At 41.4% G+C, this 15,780-nt stretch overlaps 1 protein-coding gene across 1 annotated transcript; it reads left to right on the forward strand.

Annotated features, from left to right (window-relative positions):
• The first annotated feature begins 3,096 nt into the window (after positions 1-3,096).
• Positions 3,097-15,475, forward strand: COIL (coilin). The gene is made up of 7 exons (XM_006889453.1): positions 3,097-3,341; positions 7,362-8,439; positions 8,558-8,641; positions 9,199-9,246; positions 10,527-10,596; positions 13,992-14,080; positions 15,389-15,475. The coding sequence occupies exons 1-7, from the start codon at positions 3,097-3,099 to the stop codon at positions 15,473-15,475; spliced, it is 1,701 nt and encodes a 566-aa protein (XP_006889515.1).
• The last annotated feature ends 305 nt before the right edge of the window (positions 15,476-15,780 follow it).

The following is a 15,780-nucleotide window of genomic DNA, read 5'->3' on the forward strand; positions in this document are numbered from 1 at the left end:
ATAAAGATTATCAAAGGTGAAAAAAATGGAGCAAACTTAGAATCCCTACTACATGGCATGTTGTTGTTACGTGCCGTCGAGTCGTTTGCGACTCATAGTGACCCTATGTACAACAGCCCTAAACCGTGCTCTATCCTGTGCCAATCTCATTGCCTCTGACACACCCATCCCGATTACCCCAGTCACGGAATCAATCCACCTCACAGAGGGTCTTCCCTTCCTGCGCTGTCCCTCTACTCTACCCAGCATGATGTCCCTCTCTAAAGACCTGTCTCTCCTAAGGAGAGATACATATGAAGAGATTAAATATGGCTCAAGTCAAATGTACCTTAGTCCTTAAAGTAATAAATCTTTCTTTGCACTGCTGCTTCTATGGGTGGTGTTGGTGGCTTCAAGTAAAAGAAATTCTTTGACTTCAGTCTTAACCATTTATCTCTGACAAATACTCACTTCTAAATATCCCAATTTTGCCTCTCTTTTTCTATGTTTTTTCCTACTCTTCTTTTCTATCATCCTATCTATGTGAAGTTTGACTTCCTATCCAATTGCAAGGGAGCTCCAGTGGCCTAGGGCTAAGAAACTGCGCTGCTGTCATCCCAAAGGCATGAGATTTGAATCTACCAGCTGTTCTGTGGGAGAAGGTTGGGCTATCTCCTCCCATACCTCTGAATACTTGCTTGAGGGTCAGCTATGGGTTGGCTCTGACTCGATGGCACACAACATCCAACTATACAAAAATGTTTGTGTCTGTCAAAGCGGTCATTTCTTCACTCTGTGAACAAAGATGTCATACTGTCAGGACCATACCTATCCCTCAGTAAATCTTTTGCTTTTGTCTTAAATCAACTCAACGATATGTGGGGTTTTTTTGTTTTTTTCTTTTTTATATTTGCCCTCCAGGTCCCCCTCCCCTAAGACAGGACTAAAGCATCAAAAGCACCAAAGAACACATCCAGACAAGTTCCTCCATTCTTTATGTCTGCTGCCTGAGGGCAAGCTGCCACTCCTGGGGTTTGCCAGGGATTTGTAATCTACTTACAACCACATTCTTCCTGAGGGCAAGCTACCTTTTCCTGTACAAAGGTGCATCATTGGTTTAATTGCTTTCCCAGCAAGCACTGGGGAAATAACATTAAGCCCTAATAGAGTTTGAGTTTGTGTCAAACCCAAAATGGAATAAAAGCTCCTGCCGAGGACTTCAGCTTTCTACATAGCAAGTGCTTTAGAATTTAAGCTCTAGTGAACTTTTTAAGAGCCACTTTTAGAAAGCAGAATTTCTTGAGAAGAGGGGAGGAAAAGTAGATGGCAGAGGGGTGTGTATGTCTGTGTGTGTGTGTGTGTATGTGTGTGTGTGTGTGTGTTAGAGAGAGAGAGAGAGAGCAAGAGTGAGAGAGAGAGTGCGCATGTGTTTCTTCAGATAGTTTTATTTTAATGCTTGGGAGAAAGACATGGTAGTCTGTGATTTCTGTGATTATACCCTTGGAAATCCTATGTTGAAATTTGACTGTCCTGTAGGGTCACTAAGTTGAAATGGACTCAATGGCAATTTGGGTTTTAATCAATGAATTAGGAAACAGAATACATTTCCTGCTGTATGGGAATCAGATTACACCAAATAGTTTCAAAAGTACATTTATGCTCAACATATGTTGTCAAGGAACTGCGAATTGAAACAGTAAGATCCAAGACATTGATTCTTCTGTCATCCTTATTCCTTGTTCCAGCTTCATAGCAAATTTATGATGGCCGTTTGAATTAGGTGCATCTTAGCCTTCAAACAGACATCATTACTTTTCAGCACTTTGGAGAGGTCCCCGACAGCCAACATCCCCAATGCTGTATGTCTTGATTTCCTGGCAGCCAGGTGTCAAGGGTTGTGGATCCAAGTAAGAAGAAATCGCTGACAACTTCAATCGTTTCTCCATCTATCATGATGCAGCCTATTGGCCCAGTGGTGAGGATTTTTCTCTCTTGATTTTTTTAATTTTTTTTATTTTATTATTTTTGTGTGCGTGTGCCGTCAAATCAGATCTGACTGGTACAGGAGGAGATTGTCCCTCCTTACCCGGCAGAGCATCTGGTGGATTCGAACCGTTTGCCTCTGGGATTGTAGTTGCAGCTCCTTGCCACTAGGCCACCAGAGCTCCCCCTCTCTCTTGATTTTGAGATGTAACCCATATTGAAGGCCATATGTAAGCTTTGATCTTCTGCGGCAAGGTTGTGTCATCTGCATAACCCAGGTTGTTGATGAGTCTTTCTCCAATCCTGATGCAAAAGACCCCCGAATGGTTTAGGATTCAATAACTTCTATGTAGTGATCTTCTTTAAATTATTAATTGTTTTTAAATTTTTATTATTTTGTATATGTGTACCGTCAAATCAGATCTGACTGTTACAGGAGGAGATTGCCCCTCCTTCTCCAGCAGTGCATCTGGTGGATTTGAACCGCGTACCTCATGTTGTAAGGAGAGACAGGTTTTTGAGAGGGACATCATGCTTGGTAAGGTGGAGGGACAGCGCAGGAGGGGAAGACCCTCTATGAGGTGGATTGATTGATTCAGTGACTGGGGTAATTGGGATGGGTGTGTAAGAGGCAATGCGATTGGCACAGGATAGAGCAGGGTTTAGGGCTGTTGTACATAGGGTCGCTATGAGTCGCAAACGACTCGACGGCACATAACAACACCACCACCTCTGGGAATGCAGTGCAGCTTCCTGCCAGTAGGACACCAGAGCTCCCTTATGTAGTGGTCTTCTAGGAGTGATTATTCACTCTTGGGAGAAGCAGTCTGTTAGAGTGACTATGCAGTATTAGAAGAACCACTGTTTATTTTTTTTTTCCAGTGTTAGAAGAACCAGTATTTATTTTCTCCCAGCCATTTGTCGAATAGTAGGAAAAGAATACAGGTATTTCATTTGCACTTTACCTAAGCCCTGCCATGATTGAAGTGGAATAGAAATCAACCGTTCTTGCCTGTAGTAACCACAAGCCATCAAGAGGGGGCATTCGTTCAAAGGCCCCAGGGGGCGGGTCTCCCGAGCGCGCCTCTCCGTAGCGGCGTGGTACCTCTCGGCTTCCGTAGATCACGGAGCAAGATGGCAGCTTCCGAGACGGTTAGACTACGGCTTCAATTTGATTACCCGCCGCCAACCACGCCGGACTGCACTATCTTCTGGCTTCTCGTCGACTTGGGCCGATGCCGAGTTGTCACGGATCTCATTAGTCTTGTCCGCCAGCGCTTTGGCTTCAGCTCCGGGGCCTGCCTAGGCCTCTACCTGGACGGGGGGTTCCTGCCTCCCGGCGAGAGCGCCCGCCTGGTGCGAGACAACGACTGCATCAGGTGTGCGGTGGGCTGGGGGCGGCGGGGCGCGCCTGCGCACTCGGGCGAAGCGAGCGCTCTGCTGGCGGGGCACCCAGGAGGGGTCCTGCACCGGGGGCGGGGGACTGGGACCCTTTACAAGCATCATTGTTAGAAATGCAGATTTGTGAGACTCAGAGATTTCTCCTCGTTCCAATCATGCCGTGTTCAGCAGTCTGCCTTTAGAATGCCCATGCCTCCCCTGGTGCTTCTCATGTGGATGATTGCAGAACAGACTTGCGAAAGCATCCATTTGATGCATGGTCAAGGCCCGTTTGTTTCAGCCTCGATAGCATAGTGCCTAGCGTGTTGCGTTGCTCATCAGAAGTTCAGAGTGGTTAGCCCGCCAGTGGCCAAGAGAGGACTGGGCAGTCTCCCGCTCCCGTTTAGATTTTACAGATTCTGAAACCTGTTGGAAGTAGCTGTGAGTCAGAATCAACTGGAAAGAAGTGGTTGGGGCTATTTTTTTTGGGGGGGGGGGATTTATTTTTGTCTTTTACACTTAGCCAAGCGTTTGACATATATGTACCAGAGCTGTGATCTTCCACGTGGCAAACCTCAGGGTATGGTGAAAGGGACCCACGTAAATGGAGAGGAACAGGAGGTTTTCATTAAATACAGGTTGGCTAGCCTTTTTTGTTCACTAGCAGCATCCCAGAGATTGCTGTGTCTCGCACGTGTTTGGGAGAGTGGGGTGGTGCTTAAATAGGTATTTGTGTCCAGAAGAGTTGTGAATTGGGAGAATGCAAAGTAGTTTTAAATGTGCTTTTGGAAATTTAGGAGGTCTGGTGGCTGTATGTTTAAGTCATTGGGCTACTAACTAGAAAGTCAGTGGTTCAAATCTGACAGGCACTGCTTGGGAGAAAAATGGAACAGTCGGCTTCCCTAAAAATGTACAGCCTTGAAAACCCAGTGGTAGTTTCACTCGGTCCCAAAGAGTGGGAATTCACACCACAGGTTTGTGGGAATGTTATAAAATGATATATAGTGAGGTGAGCAAAGAGACGAAATTGTGGTTTGAATTGACCAGATGTGATTGATTTGTCCCAGTAAAACGGTGAGACATAATCATTCTAGTTGAGATAATCTTGGGCTCATTTATTGAAAGCCTTTATAGGTATTTACTGATTTTTAAAATTACAAACTACATTTCTTTGATTCCAGAGATGTAGACCAACCTGCTTCCTCTTTGCTGTTGGTTATTGTTAAATAGTCATGTCCCCAGAGTGTGTCAGAGTCAAGATTTCTTCAGAAGATCTGAGAATGTAATTTGCAATGATTATTGTTCTTTGAATGTGTGTCTCTCTCTTTCAAGTTAGAAATACTATGATTATTAAGGTGTTCACCACCTCCTCATGATAATTTAGAGCAGTTTAAATTTCTAAAAGAATATTGTTTTCTTTTCTGTGAAGTATGTCCATTCTCCCTGCAGCTTAAGGGCCATTGTCAGGTTTGTGTCCCGCTATTAAATTTGCCATCTGAACTGTCTGTCCCCTGACTGATGAATGAATAACTTGCCTCTAGCTGACTCCATTTATACTTTAACTAATGGATCTCTGGCAATTACATTATAATTAAGGTAACAATGTAAAAAAAACAATAACCAAAAACCTGTGAAAACTGTTGTTGTTGTTATGTGCCATCGAGTTGCTTGCAACTCATAGCGACCCTATGTACGCGAGCTCTGGTGGCCTAGTGGCAAGAAGTTGCACTGCAATCTCAGAGGTGTGCAGTTCGAATCCACCAGATGCTCTGCTGCAAAAGGAAGGGCAATCTCCTCCTGTAACAGTCAGATCTGATTTGATGGTACATACATAATAAAGAGCTCTAAACGCCGTTCTATTCTGTGCCAACCTCACCATCTCAAACACACTCATTCCCACCATGCCAATCACAGAATCAATCCATCTCATCGAGGGTCTTCCTCTCCTCCTGTTATAAGTAATAAATATAATCCGATGTTGTCATTAGGTGCCATTGCGTCAACTATGACTTATGAACAAGAGTCGTACCTTTGAACCTTGTCCTGGCCAGTGCCATCCTCATTATCTCTGATACTGGAACCTACCGTTACAGATACTATGTTGATTCATCTTATTGAAGACCTTCCTCTCTTTCCCTGACCCTCTACCTTTCCATGCATGATGGCAGTGAGGGTTGGCAGTGGGAGTTAAGTGGACAGTGTCTGAACCAGACTGATACTTCGAGTCCAGAGAGGATAATTTCAGTTCAGGTTGTGTAACTCTGGGTCTTTTGAAACTGAATTTTGTTTCACAGCATGTTGATGATTTCTAAACTTGACAGTCTTGAGAGCTACTTCTTCTCTGAGCAGACCAATAAAATTAGACCATTGCCGCTTAAATTTCTAGAGCCTTTGAGGTCCCTTCCCACCTTTTTATTGAAACAAACAAAAATCTTCATCTTCATTGCTATCAAGTCAGAACCGACTTTTTAACTGATCCTCCAGTGGGTTTTCAGAGGCTGTAAATCACAGGAGAGATTGGAGCAGCTTTCTCCCATGGGGCAGCTGGTGGATTTGAACTGCCAGCTTTTGGATGCCAGCACACAACAAACAAAAAGTTTGTTTAACAAATACTTCAAAATAGGTCAAGATAAAATGTGCTTCATTCCTCTTCTCACATATATCTTTTCCAGAAGTACCATCTCTCAAGAAATATTTTCAGTTAGGTTTAGAATACATCTTTCTAGATCCTCTCTGTACATACATAAGCATATATTTATATTCTTTTTTTTTAAATTTGTGTGTGTGTGTGTGTGTGTGTGTGTGTGTGTGTGTGTGTACCATCAAATGGGATCTGATTGGTACAGGAGGAGATTGCCCCTCCTATATTCTTTTCTTTAGAATGAATAGGGAGCTGTGTGGCTGGTCTAAAGGGGCCACCTCCCTAGCACTTTTAATTATACAGCAACTCCCAGGGAGAAAGATGAGCAGTTTACAGCCTCCGAAACCCACTGAAGGGTCAGCTGTGAGCCAACTCCAACTTGACTGCAGTGAAGTGTTTCTTTTTTTTTTTAACAGAAAACTTGGATTTCCATTTATTCATTATTGCACATTTTACTCCCTGCCCTACCCCAGTTCACTTTTCTTTCTTCCCCCCCCCCCGTTTTTAATTTTAATGGAAGTTTATAGAGATTTTGGATTTCCATTCATTCATCGTTGCACACTCTCTTCCCTGCCTCCCAGTTCGCTTTTCTCTTTGAAAAATACAAAACAATTTTTTCATTGTTATACAGTCTCCCTCCTCCCCACCTCCCCAGCTAGTCCGCTCTACTGTGCAGCCTTCACTCTAGACTCTTGTCATGACAATAATACCTAATCATGTACTCTTCCTAAACAGTTCTCTCCCTCAAGTGAGGTGTTTCTTGTGACAACTTCAGTCTTTTTATCCATTTATCACAAAGTTCCTTATTGGTCTAATAGTGGGGATTTTCATTTTCTTTTTTAAAATTTTCATTTTCTTGATGTTGAGATGTAAGCGTGTCAAGCCCTCTTGACTTTCAGCAAGCAAAGTTGTGTCATCTAGATAACACAGGTTATTCATGAGTCTTCCTTCAATCTCGATACTACGTTCTTCAGCATATAATCCAGTTTCTTGGATGGGAGTAGAAAGAGTGTGAGCTTCGAAGTTAGATAAGTTGAGTTTGAATTCCGTTTTTGGTACTTAATAGCCATTCATCTGGGGCATGTGACTTGTCTGAAGTATAATTTTTTTATCTGTAAGATGAAGGATACGCACTTCATGGTGATGTTAGAGGAAATTTACAGAAAATGTGGGGATACAGTAGCTTTTCAGTAAATAGGACTGGTCATTTGAAAGTTGACCATTAAGTGTCTTGTAAACATTTTGTCAGTGTCTTTTGTCCCCAGGGTTCTGACAGTTTCTGCAGTGATGATTTGTAGAGTCCTCTCAGTGTATAACTACATCTCAGAGAATATGTCTGAATGACTCTTTCTCACTGTCTCTCTTGTTCTCTTCACAGAGTTAAACTAGAAGAGAGTTGTGTTACCGACAGTTCTGTAGCAGCCAGTTATGGTGTATTATCTAGAAAAACAAAAAAACGGACATTTAAGTTTGTGGAAGATAAAGAAAGTGATTCAGGTGACACATATCCCAGGAAACACTGGAAGCAGCAGGAGAACAGTAACAGTAATGATGAGATCATGGATAAGGAACCCAAAACGGTCACAGATCAGAAAGTGAGGAAGAAAACCAAGAGGAATAACAAAGCAGCATGTGAGGTAGTGAGTGACGATGACAAAGAGACCAAGAGAAAAGCATCTAAGAAAAAGGAGAAAGACCAAAGTAAAAGGCAGGTCAAGAATCACAAACCTCCTAAAACACAGGCAGTTAAAGAACGGACCCTCTTGAACTGTAGTCCTCTGAAAGGTTCGCCTGCTCGAAACAGCCATGCTAAAGTCAAAAAGAAAGGTATGGTGAGCATCTGTGCCAAAGAGAATCCCAGTTCCTCATCAGACTCTGAGGATTTGAGCACATCAACCAGCGATGGCCTCAGCAATGTGGGGGTCAGGCTGCCCTTGGAGAAGAGCACTGGATCATCGAAGGAAAGGCCCTGCCTGAAAAGCACAACCTCAAACAAAGGAGTTACAAAAACGAGCTTCAACCAAAACGCTGTCAAGAGCAAGGCAAATAAAACATCATCTTCTAGTTCAGATTCCAGCTCAGAGTCAGACGACCAGAGCAGAGAGAAACAGGGACCCCAGGAGCAAGCTGCAGATTTCTCAAAGACCACCACAAGAGGTTGTCCAGGGCCATTGAAGTCACAGACCCCAGATGCCCCTGGATGGAAGCATTCAGATTCAAACAGTGGCAGGCAGGCTCCCGGCCCTCCTTTCAGCTTGTCTCTTCCCGCCAATTTGGGAAGAGGATGGGGTCGAGGAGGGGATCTTCTTCCTTGGAAAGGAGCTAGGGGTCGGGGCATGCGGGGCAGAGGCCGAGGACGGGGACAAGCCATGTCCTCTGTTTCTAATAGAAACAATGACTATCAGCCCCAGCAGCAGCTTAACGACATCGTAACGAACTCCTCTGTGATCATCCAGGCAAGTACCACTACCTCACTTTCCCTCTCACCCATGTGATGTGCCTTGAGTTGATTTTATGGGTTTGGATTTTCTCACCAGTAACAAAAGTCACATGATTAATCCTGTTATTTTTCAGAATCCAGTAGAGGCACCCAAGAAGGACTACAGCATGTTACCGCTGTTAGCGGCCCCTCAAGTTGGAGAAAAGATTGTGTTTAAGGTACATATTAAAAGAGTTACTACAGCGCAGTACTTTCCCTTCCAAATAAACTGACTGAACTAGTAAGGTTAGAAACATTTAATGTATACATTAAAATAGAAATACATCCTTACATGGTAACAGTGGGCTTAAGCATTTCAGAGATTGTAAGGATGACTCAGGATAGGGTCACTATGGCACTTAACTACAGGTCAGCTGATATTTTCACTGGAACCCTTACTTTGTCCTAGGTTCATGATAGGGTCCCCAGAGTAGTTGAAATAAACTTCCCCCCATCGGTATGTGAGGCACCATGGGAATGTGTGAGTTTAAGAACTTATGTATTTATGGTGCTGTGTATTTTGTTTTATGGTTGGACTGTTAATCAGAAGGTTAGTGGTTCAAATCCTCTATCCTGCTCTTCAGAGAAAAGATGAGCAATCCCTTTCTATAAAGATTTGTAGCCTTAGAGTCCCATTGAGGGCCGTTTAGCCACGAAGAGTTTGAAACAGCTCACAAGCAGTGAATTTGGGGGGTTGTGTGTATGTGTATTTATATATTTTTAAATTTCTTTTTAGCTTTTGGAACTAACATCTGATTACTCTCCTGATATCTCTGATTACAAGGTATGGCCATTTATTAAAAAATATGAAGTTGCCAAATATTAAACAAATCATATTTAATACTTCTATAGGTAATTTTTTTTAAAGTATATCATGTCATAAAGCAGAAAATAAAAACACTAAAATGTAAAGTCTGATACCTGCCAGCACTGTTTTCCTCACACTTGGAAAAACTGTGAAATGAGAATGCTAAGCTTATTTTTTTTTTTTAATAGCTACCTTTTGTGTGTGTATTTAAATCAGCTTAGAAATACAAAATTATCTGAACCGCTCTCTCTAATGATCCTGCTTTGGAAGAAAATAATTTCTATGTAGTTTTCAACGAAATTTTCTTTTTATCATTGTCCTGTGTTTTATATACTTGTGAACCATTTCTGGTCATGCTCTAATACCATTTCTTTGGCACTGTCAGCTAACTGTAGGTAATGCTCACATAGAAAGCATGACTTAATCAAATGGATCATTTATGAGTTTTCTTCCCATTTTTCCCCACTCACGAATTTGTTGTCTCACTAAACATCTGTGGCCTTATTTTTTACGGTGAGTGCCTTGATGGTCAGTACTCCTTTGAATAATACAGCATCCTTGCTTGTTTTCCCCTCTGCCTTTTTCCTTCGTTTGTCACTTGGCAATCCAGTACATTGGTGTCACCTTTAATTGTAACTGTTTTCTTTTGCTGAAATAGATTAACATAGTGACTAATGATGGGTTTAGACACATAAGAGATTGTGGGGATTGGGCAAGGTGGGACAGGATTTCATTCTCTTGTATGTCAAGTAAAACCTAGAAGTAGCACTGACCAAGTGGAACCTAAAAACAGTATTCTTTTTCTAGGATTCCCTGTGGTTATTGATACCTTGGCATTCCCTCCATAGTGTAAATTGTTAACAGATTCAGCTGCTAACCAAGTCTCATAGGAACATTGGAAGAAAGGCCTGGTGATTTTTCTTCCAAGGAATTAGCAATTGAAAACCTCTGGTCTGGCACAGTGGGGTTGCTGGGAGTTAGGATCCACTCAGTGGCAATTGTTTTTTGGAGTTGGGTTGGGTTTTGTTTTTTTTTCCCCTTCCCTCACCCCATAGAGATTTTATGTATATTCATTTAGAGGGTTTATCAGTTCACATATTTATTTGTATTTCCTCTACATGTTGATTTAATTTCCATGTTGAGGACTTTCTTAATGAACATAAAGTTCACTGTTATAACTATTAAAAAATGTATATTTCAGTGGTGTTTAGTATATGGACATGCTGATTTTTAACTTGGATTTTTATTTTTGAAAGGAAGGAAAAATATTGAGCCATAATCCTGAGACCCAGCAAGTCGATATAGAAATCCTTTCATCTTTACCTGGTGAGTCTTTTAGGACGGTATTTGGGAACCCAGGCTTTTCTTCTCTCAGCAGTGATTGTGCACAGAATCTCTCCCGCTTTGCCAGCCTCCTGACCTCCTGTGCTCTCTCTCACTCCTCTGTCCGCTCTGGGGTCCACACCCCCACCACTACACATGGAGTCATGAGTTTATTCAGAGCCTGGTGGGTTCATTGCAAAGCTGTTAGGCTAATTGTTCTTATTGCTATACATATATATTTAATAAATTATATAAACTAATACAAATTGATGGATACATTGAATCCTGACTCAGGAGTGTTGATTTAAAAAAAAATACTGTTGAATTACGTGGAGCTAGATCAGCTGTAAATGGGGGAAATTCTGTAAAAAAGCAAGAATCCTGCCCTCGGATTATCTTGCAAATTTCTACATTCTTCTGTCACTTTATAAAAAGGCCCCAGTTGGAAAGTAAGGACATTAGAGGAGTACATTATGGGTGTGGTTTATGTGAGAACATCATCTCTATAGCAGTCCCTTATTCATAGACTACTAGACTACTTGAATCTGGTTCAAAAGATTGGCAAATAACATATTTTTGTGCATTAAGTTAAAATAAAATGGTTGAAGTATGAGGACGCACACTCTTACAGGTGCATTATTATCATCATTTGTTCCCTGTTTTATCCCTGATCGATTCCACCCAGGACTGGTTCTGAAAGAGGACCTTTGCTCTATAGGACTTAATTTTGGAATGAGATTCCTAGCCAGAGAGCAAGGGAGATTTTTTTCTATGGCAGACTCCATAAAGCAGTTGTTTTCAGTCTTTAAATAAAATAGTAAAAGATTAAAAACTCAAACAGAAGCTTGTCAGGAAGTTTTTCCAGTAAATTCCCTTCTTGATGCAAGAAGCGGATGTAGCTTATACTGGTTTTCCAGCTCCTGATTAGGTTTCATTTGTGGACGCCCCTCTTCTCAGGAAGCAGAGGAGTTTGTCTGTGAATCTGTGGGCACGACTGGGTCACTGCTCTTCAGATGATTGGCAGTGATGACATCCAGTTAGAACTTTTCTTCTTTAGGGCACCAAGAAATTGCTTTGCCTCTAATAGAAAAAAAGGCAGTCTTTGCATGGTTCCAATGTACATGAACTTCATCAGTTACTATGATTTAGTCAAATCATACAGTCCTCCAACAACATGGAGTTCAGATTGCTGTTACTGCAATATGTTAAAGGAGCCCTGGTGGTGAAGTGGTTAAAGAGCTGGACCATAAAGGGAAAGGTTGGCAAGTAGATGTCAGGGGAAAAGGTGGGACAGTCTCCAGGGAGGTTTTACGGCCTCACCCACAGAGTCAGAGTTGGAATCGACTTGATGTCAATGGATTAATGGTATATTAATGTGCATAATTGAATAAGGTCCTGCTGACATTTTAGCCCATAAATCACTGAAAACATGCAAATTGTGACCAGTCACATCATGTTGACTGCCTGTCGATGCTCAGTCACCAAGCATTTGTTCAGCTCGCGCGTAGACAGCAGATCATGCAATGGTACCCTTGGTCCTTGGTCATAAACCCACATAACACTTTACAAAATTAAAAGAGGGACTAATTGAAAGGAAGAATTAATCAGCAAAGATGAAAACCTAGCAAAGAACCAAAAAGTGGTAATGCTGGAAGTAAATTTTACATTGAATCTAAGTGAAGTTTAGAAGAAATAGTTACATGTAGGAATGTTGGCTGCTGTTAGTATGAACTTACAGAAATGAGAAGAGTGGTTGTAATGAAAATAAAAAAGAAAATATCCCAGAGGACGTTAACGATAGTAAAAAACCTTCAATTTAAAGAAACTTCTTGTTGAGTCAGAACTGACCCATAGCTGATCCTTCAGTGGGTTTTCAGAGGAAGTTAATCATATGGGAGGAGATCGCCTCTCTTCCTCCTGTGGAGCAGCTGGTGGATTCAAACCATAATACCTTGAGTTGACAACATAGTTCTTTACCATTAAGTCACTAGAACTTGCTAAAGAAACTTGAAAAGCTACTTTTTGACATTAAAAGTGCAAAAGTTAAAATATTGGAAGGTGACCCACACTTATATGACAATTTGCCTAAGCATAGAGTAATAGATACTTTCTTTGAAATTATATAACAAAGTGTGATATATCACTTTGAAATATAACAAAGCAAGAACTATTCAAAGACCCTTCATAAGATTTTTACCGAGAAATAAAAGAACTTTGTTCCCAGTGTTTGTAATGTTTTAAATCGTAGTGGTGGTGTTCATTGCTGTTGGGTCAGAACTGACTCATACCTGACACTCGAGCAGCGTTTCTGAGGCTGTAAATCACATGGTAAGAGATTGCCATCTTTGTCCTGCAGAGCAGCTGGGGGATTAAAACCAGTTACCCTGGACTGGCAGTTCAACGCCTTACCAGCCAGGCCACCAGAGCTCCCTAAATTATAGTGTACTTCATCAATACAAGTTTTCTTTTTTCCATTTCCCTATACAGTCAGAATTAAAGATTGGAGGATAATTCTAATTTTCCTCATTAATTACTTAAGATTACTTTGCAGAGTTTTTTAATTTTCTCACAGTATCATGAGAAATGAGTACTGTTTGTATTATTAAGTAGTAACTTTGTATTATTTGAATTTGTATTGTAAGTTTGTATTATTAAGTAATTATTAAGTAATACAACACTTGTATTACTAAGTGTTGAATCACATTTCAAAGAAGGCATCTGTTACTCTCTGTGTTGGTGAGTTATCCTAAAGTGTGATTCACCTTCCAGTATTTTAACCTTTACATTTTTAATGTCATAAAGTAGCTTTCCAAGTGTCTTTAGTGAGTTAGAGCATTTGTAATTTCTGAGGGCAGAACACGATGCCAAGATTTTATAAAACATTGTCCGATGAACTCCTTACCGAGCTGGTAACCCAGAGGTCAGCAGCTCCAATCTGCCAGCTACCCTGAAGAGGAAAAATGACCAGTCTCCTTCCATAAACATTTACAGCTTTGGAAACCCCTCGGAGGGTTGCCGTGAGTTGGAATCAGCTCTTAAGCATTGGATCAGGCTTGTTCTGTGGTCTGATAGAGAAATAACAGGTCTCTTTTGAGATTCAAGTCACTGGGCTTTGTGGTTTTCTATTCTAGGAGGACTAGTGACAGTTTTTTCAAGCACATTTTTTTCCAGTGACACAAGGTTCTCCTTTGGCAAATAGCCGGGAAACCCCTGTCTGCGAACGTGGGCTTCTAAAGCTCTTCTAGAGCACGGCATGCTTTAGCTGTGTGCACCCAGCCTTCCCATTAACCGACTGCTAGCCCCTGGTGGGTCTTCTGATTGTACAGATTGCCCAGAGAGGAACATTTCAAATATTGGGGAATCACTTATTGCCTGTTCTCCTTACCTTTTGGTTTCAGTTGTGAAAGAACCTGGAAAATTTGACTTGGTTTATCACAATGAAAATGGAACTGAAGTGGTGGAGTATGCTGTGACGCAGGAGAAGAAGGTAGGTGGGCTTCTCTTGGCATCAATCTGTCTTACAGTCTCTCTTGGCCTGGGGTCTAGAAGGGGACACTAAATTTCCTGCACTGCCTTCTTAAAACCAAGAAGGATACAAGGGGGGGGGGACGGGACAGGACAATGACGACGACAACGGACACACCTTGCTCTACTTAGAATGTAGCACATGAACAGCAGATGCAAAACAAAGGCCCTACATGACAAGATGCACACAAATAACAAACTTGTGAATGGGTATTCTTCTGTGAGTTTCAGTTTTGCAAACTCAAGTTTAATCTAAAATGCAAACTTGGAGAAGTCTAGATAGATGATATGCTTGAGAGTTTGTTCCAAAAACACATTTTTAGAGTTTGTATGAAAACCATCAGATTTTCAGTTTATATGCAAACCCACTTTTAATTGAAATTTATCCCTGGAAACGTGTCTTTTCCTTTCCGGCCTGTTAAACAAGACACCTGAATTACGGTTAGAAACCCTGTAATTACCTCTCCTTGACACTAGGTGGCGCTCATTGATCCAGAAAGGCAAGTGTAAAAAAATTGCTTTCTCTTTATAAAAGGGGAACTATCTTCTGTAATTTAGACAGCAGAAGGTAAGACTTACTGAGCTGCAAAAAGGAGCATAAGAATCTAGTGATAATCCCTGTGGGTCACCTCTGACTTTGTTGGGGCCTGTACTGACCATTTTGTAGCCAAGCACCCTATTTTCCCATCCCTCGTTCTAAATCAAAGAAAGATTATGTTAGTTAAATGTAAAATGTACGTGCTTTAAGTAAATTAGTTCCTTTGTCCTAATTGAACTCAGTGTACTCTAGGATTCAACTAGTCCATTGGGAGTTAATGCTGTTAGGCCAAAGGTTCAAATCCACCATTGACTCCAAAGGACAGAGTAGGCCAGGCTCCTCCCATTACTGCTCCGGAAACCCAATGGAGGATTGCCCAGTGGAACCAACTTGATGGCAGTGAACTTGAGTTTTTGAGTTAGTTTTCAAGCATTCCGCATCAATAGGACATACTCCCCTGAAGGCTCCCTTGTTGGGCAACAGATAAACCCTCACGTGCTTACTGAAAGTTGGTGGTTTGAACCCACCCGTTGCTCCACAGGAGAGAGATGAGGCGGTCTGCTTCTGAAAGATTTCAGAAGCAGTGTTGAAACCCTAATGAGGCAAGGCAGCTTTCTCACAGGTACAGTTGCTATGAACTGGGATTAAACTCCATGGTAATGTGTTTGGTTTTGTCTTCATATATGACCTCAGATGAAGTCTCTCACTTGAATATTTTGTGTCTTTCCTCAGATCACTGCTGTTTGGGGAGAACTGATTGAACCCAGACTAATTCTTGAATCTGCAAGTGGCAATAAGACAGACACCGATAAGACCTGAGAATGATCTCTGCTACTCATCATTTATAAATGTCTTGCATATGAAAGTGACTGTACCCAGAACTTTTTTGTAAAGAAGATTTTAAAATTGAATGCATTTTTGTTGTTGTTGTTGTTATCTTCACCTTACTGCATAGGGGAAAAAATATCTACCTCATCACTTAAAGTCACCTGTTGGTTTTGTAGACTTCTTTTTTTTTCTAGTTTAATTAACAAAGTTTAAACGTGACATTCCCTGCAAGTATCATTATATGTGGATATGTGTGGTTTCTTCTCTTTTGAATTTTTTTTTTACCATCCAGTAGC

Source organism: Elephantulus edwardii, unplaced genomic scaffold (genome assembly GCF_000299155.1).
Source record: "Elephantulus edwardii isolate Elephantulus edwardi_28Jun2011 unplaced genomic scaffold, EleEdw1.0 scaffold00077, whole genome shotgun sequence".
NCBI lineage: Eukaryota > Metazoa > Chordata > Mammalia > Macroscelidea > Macroscelididae > Elephantulus > Elephantulus edwardii.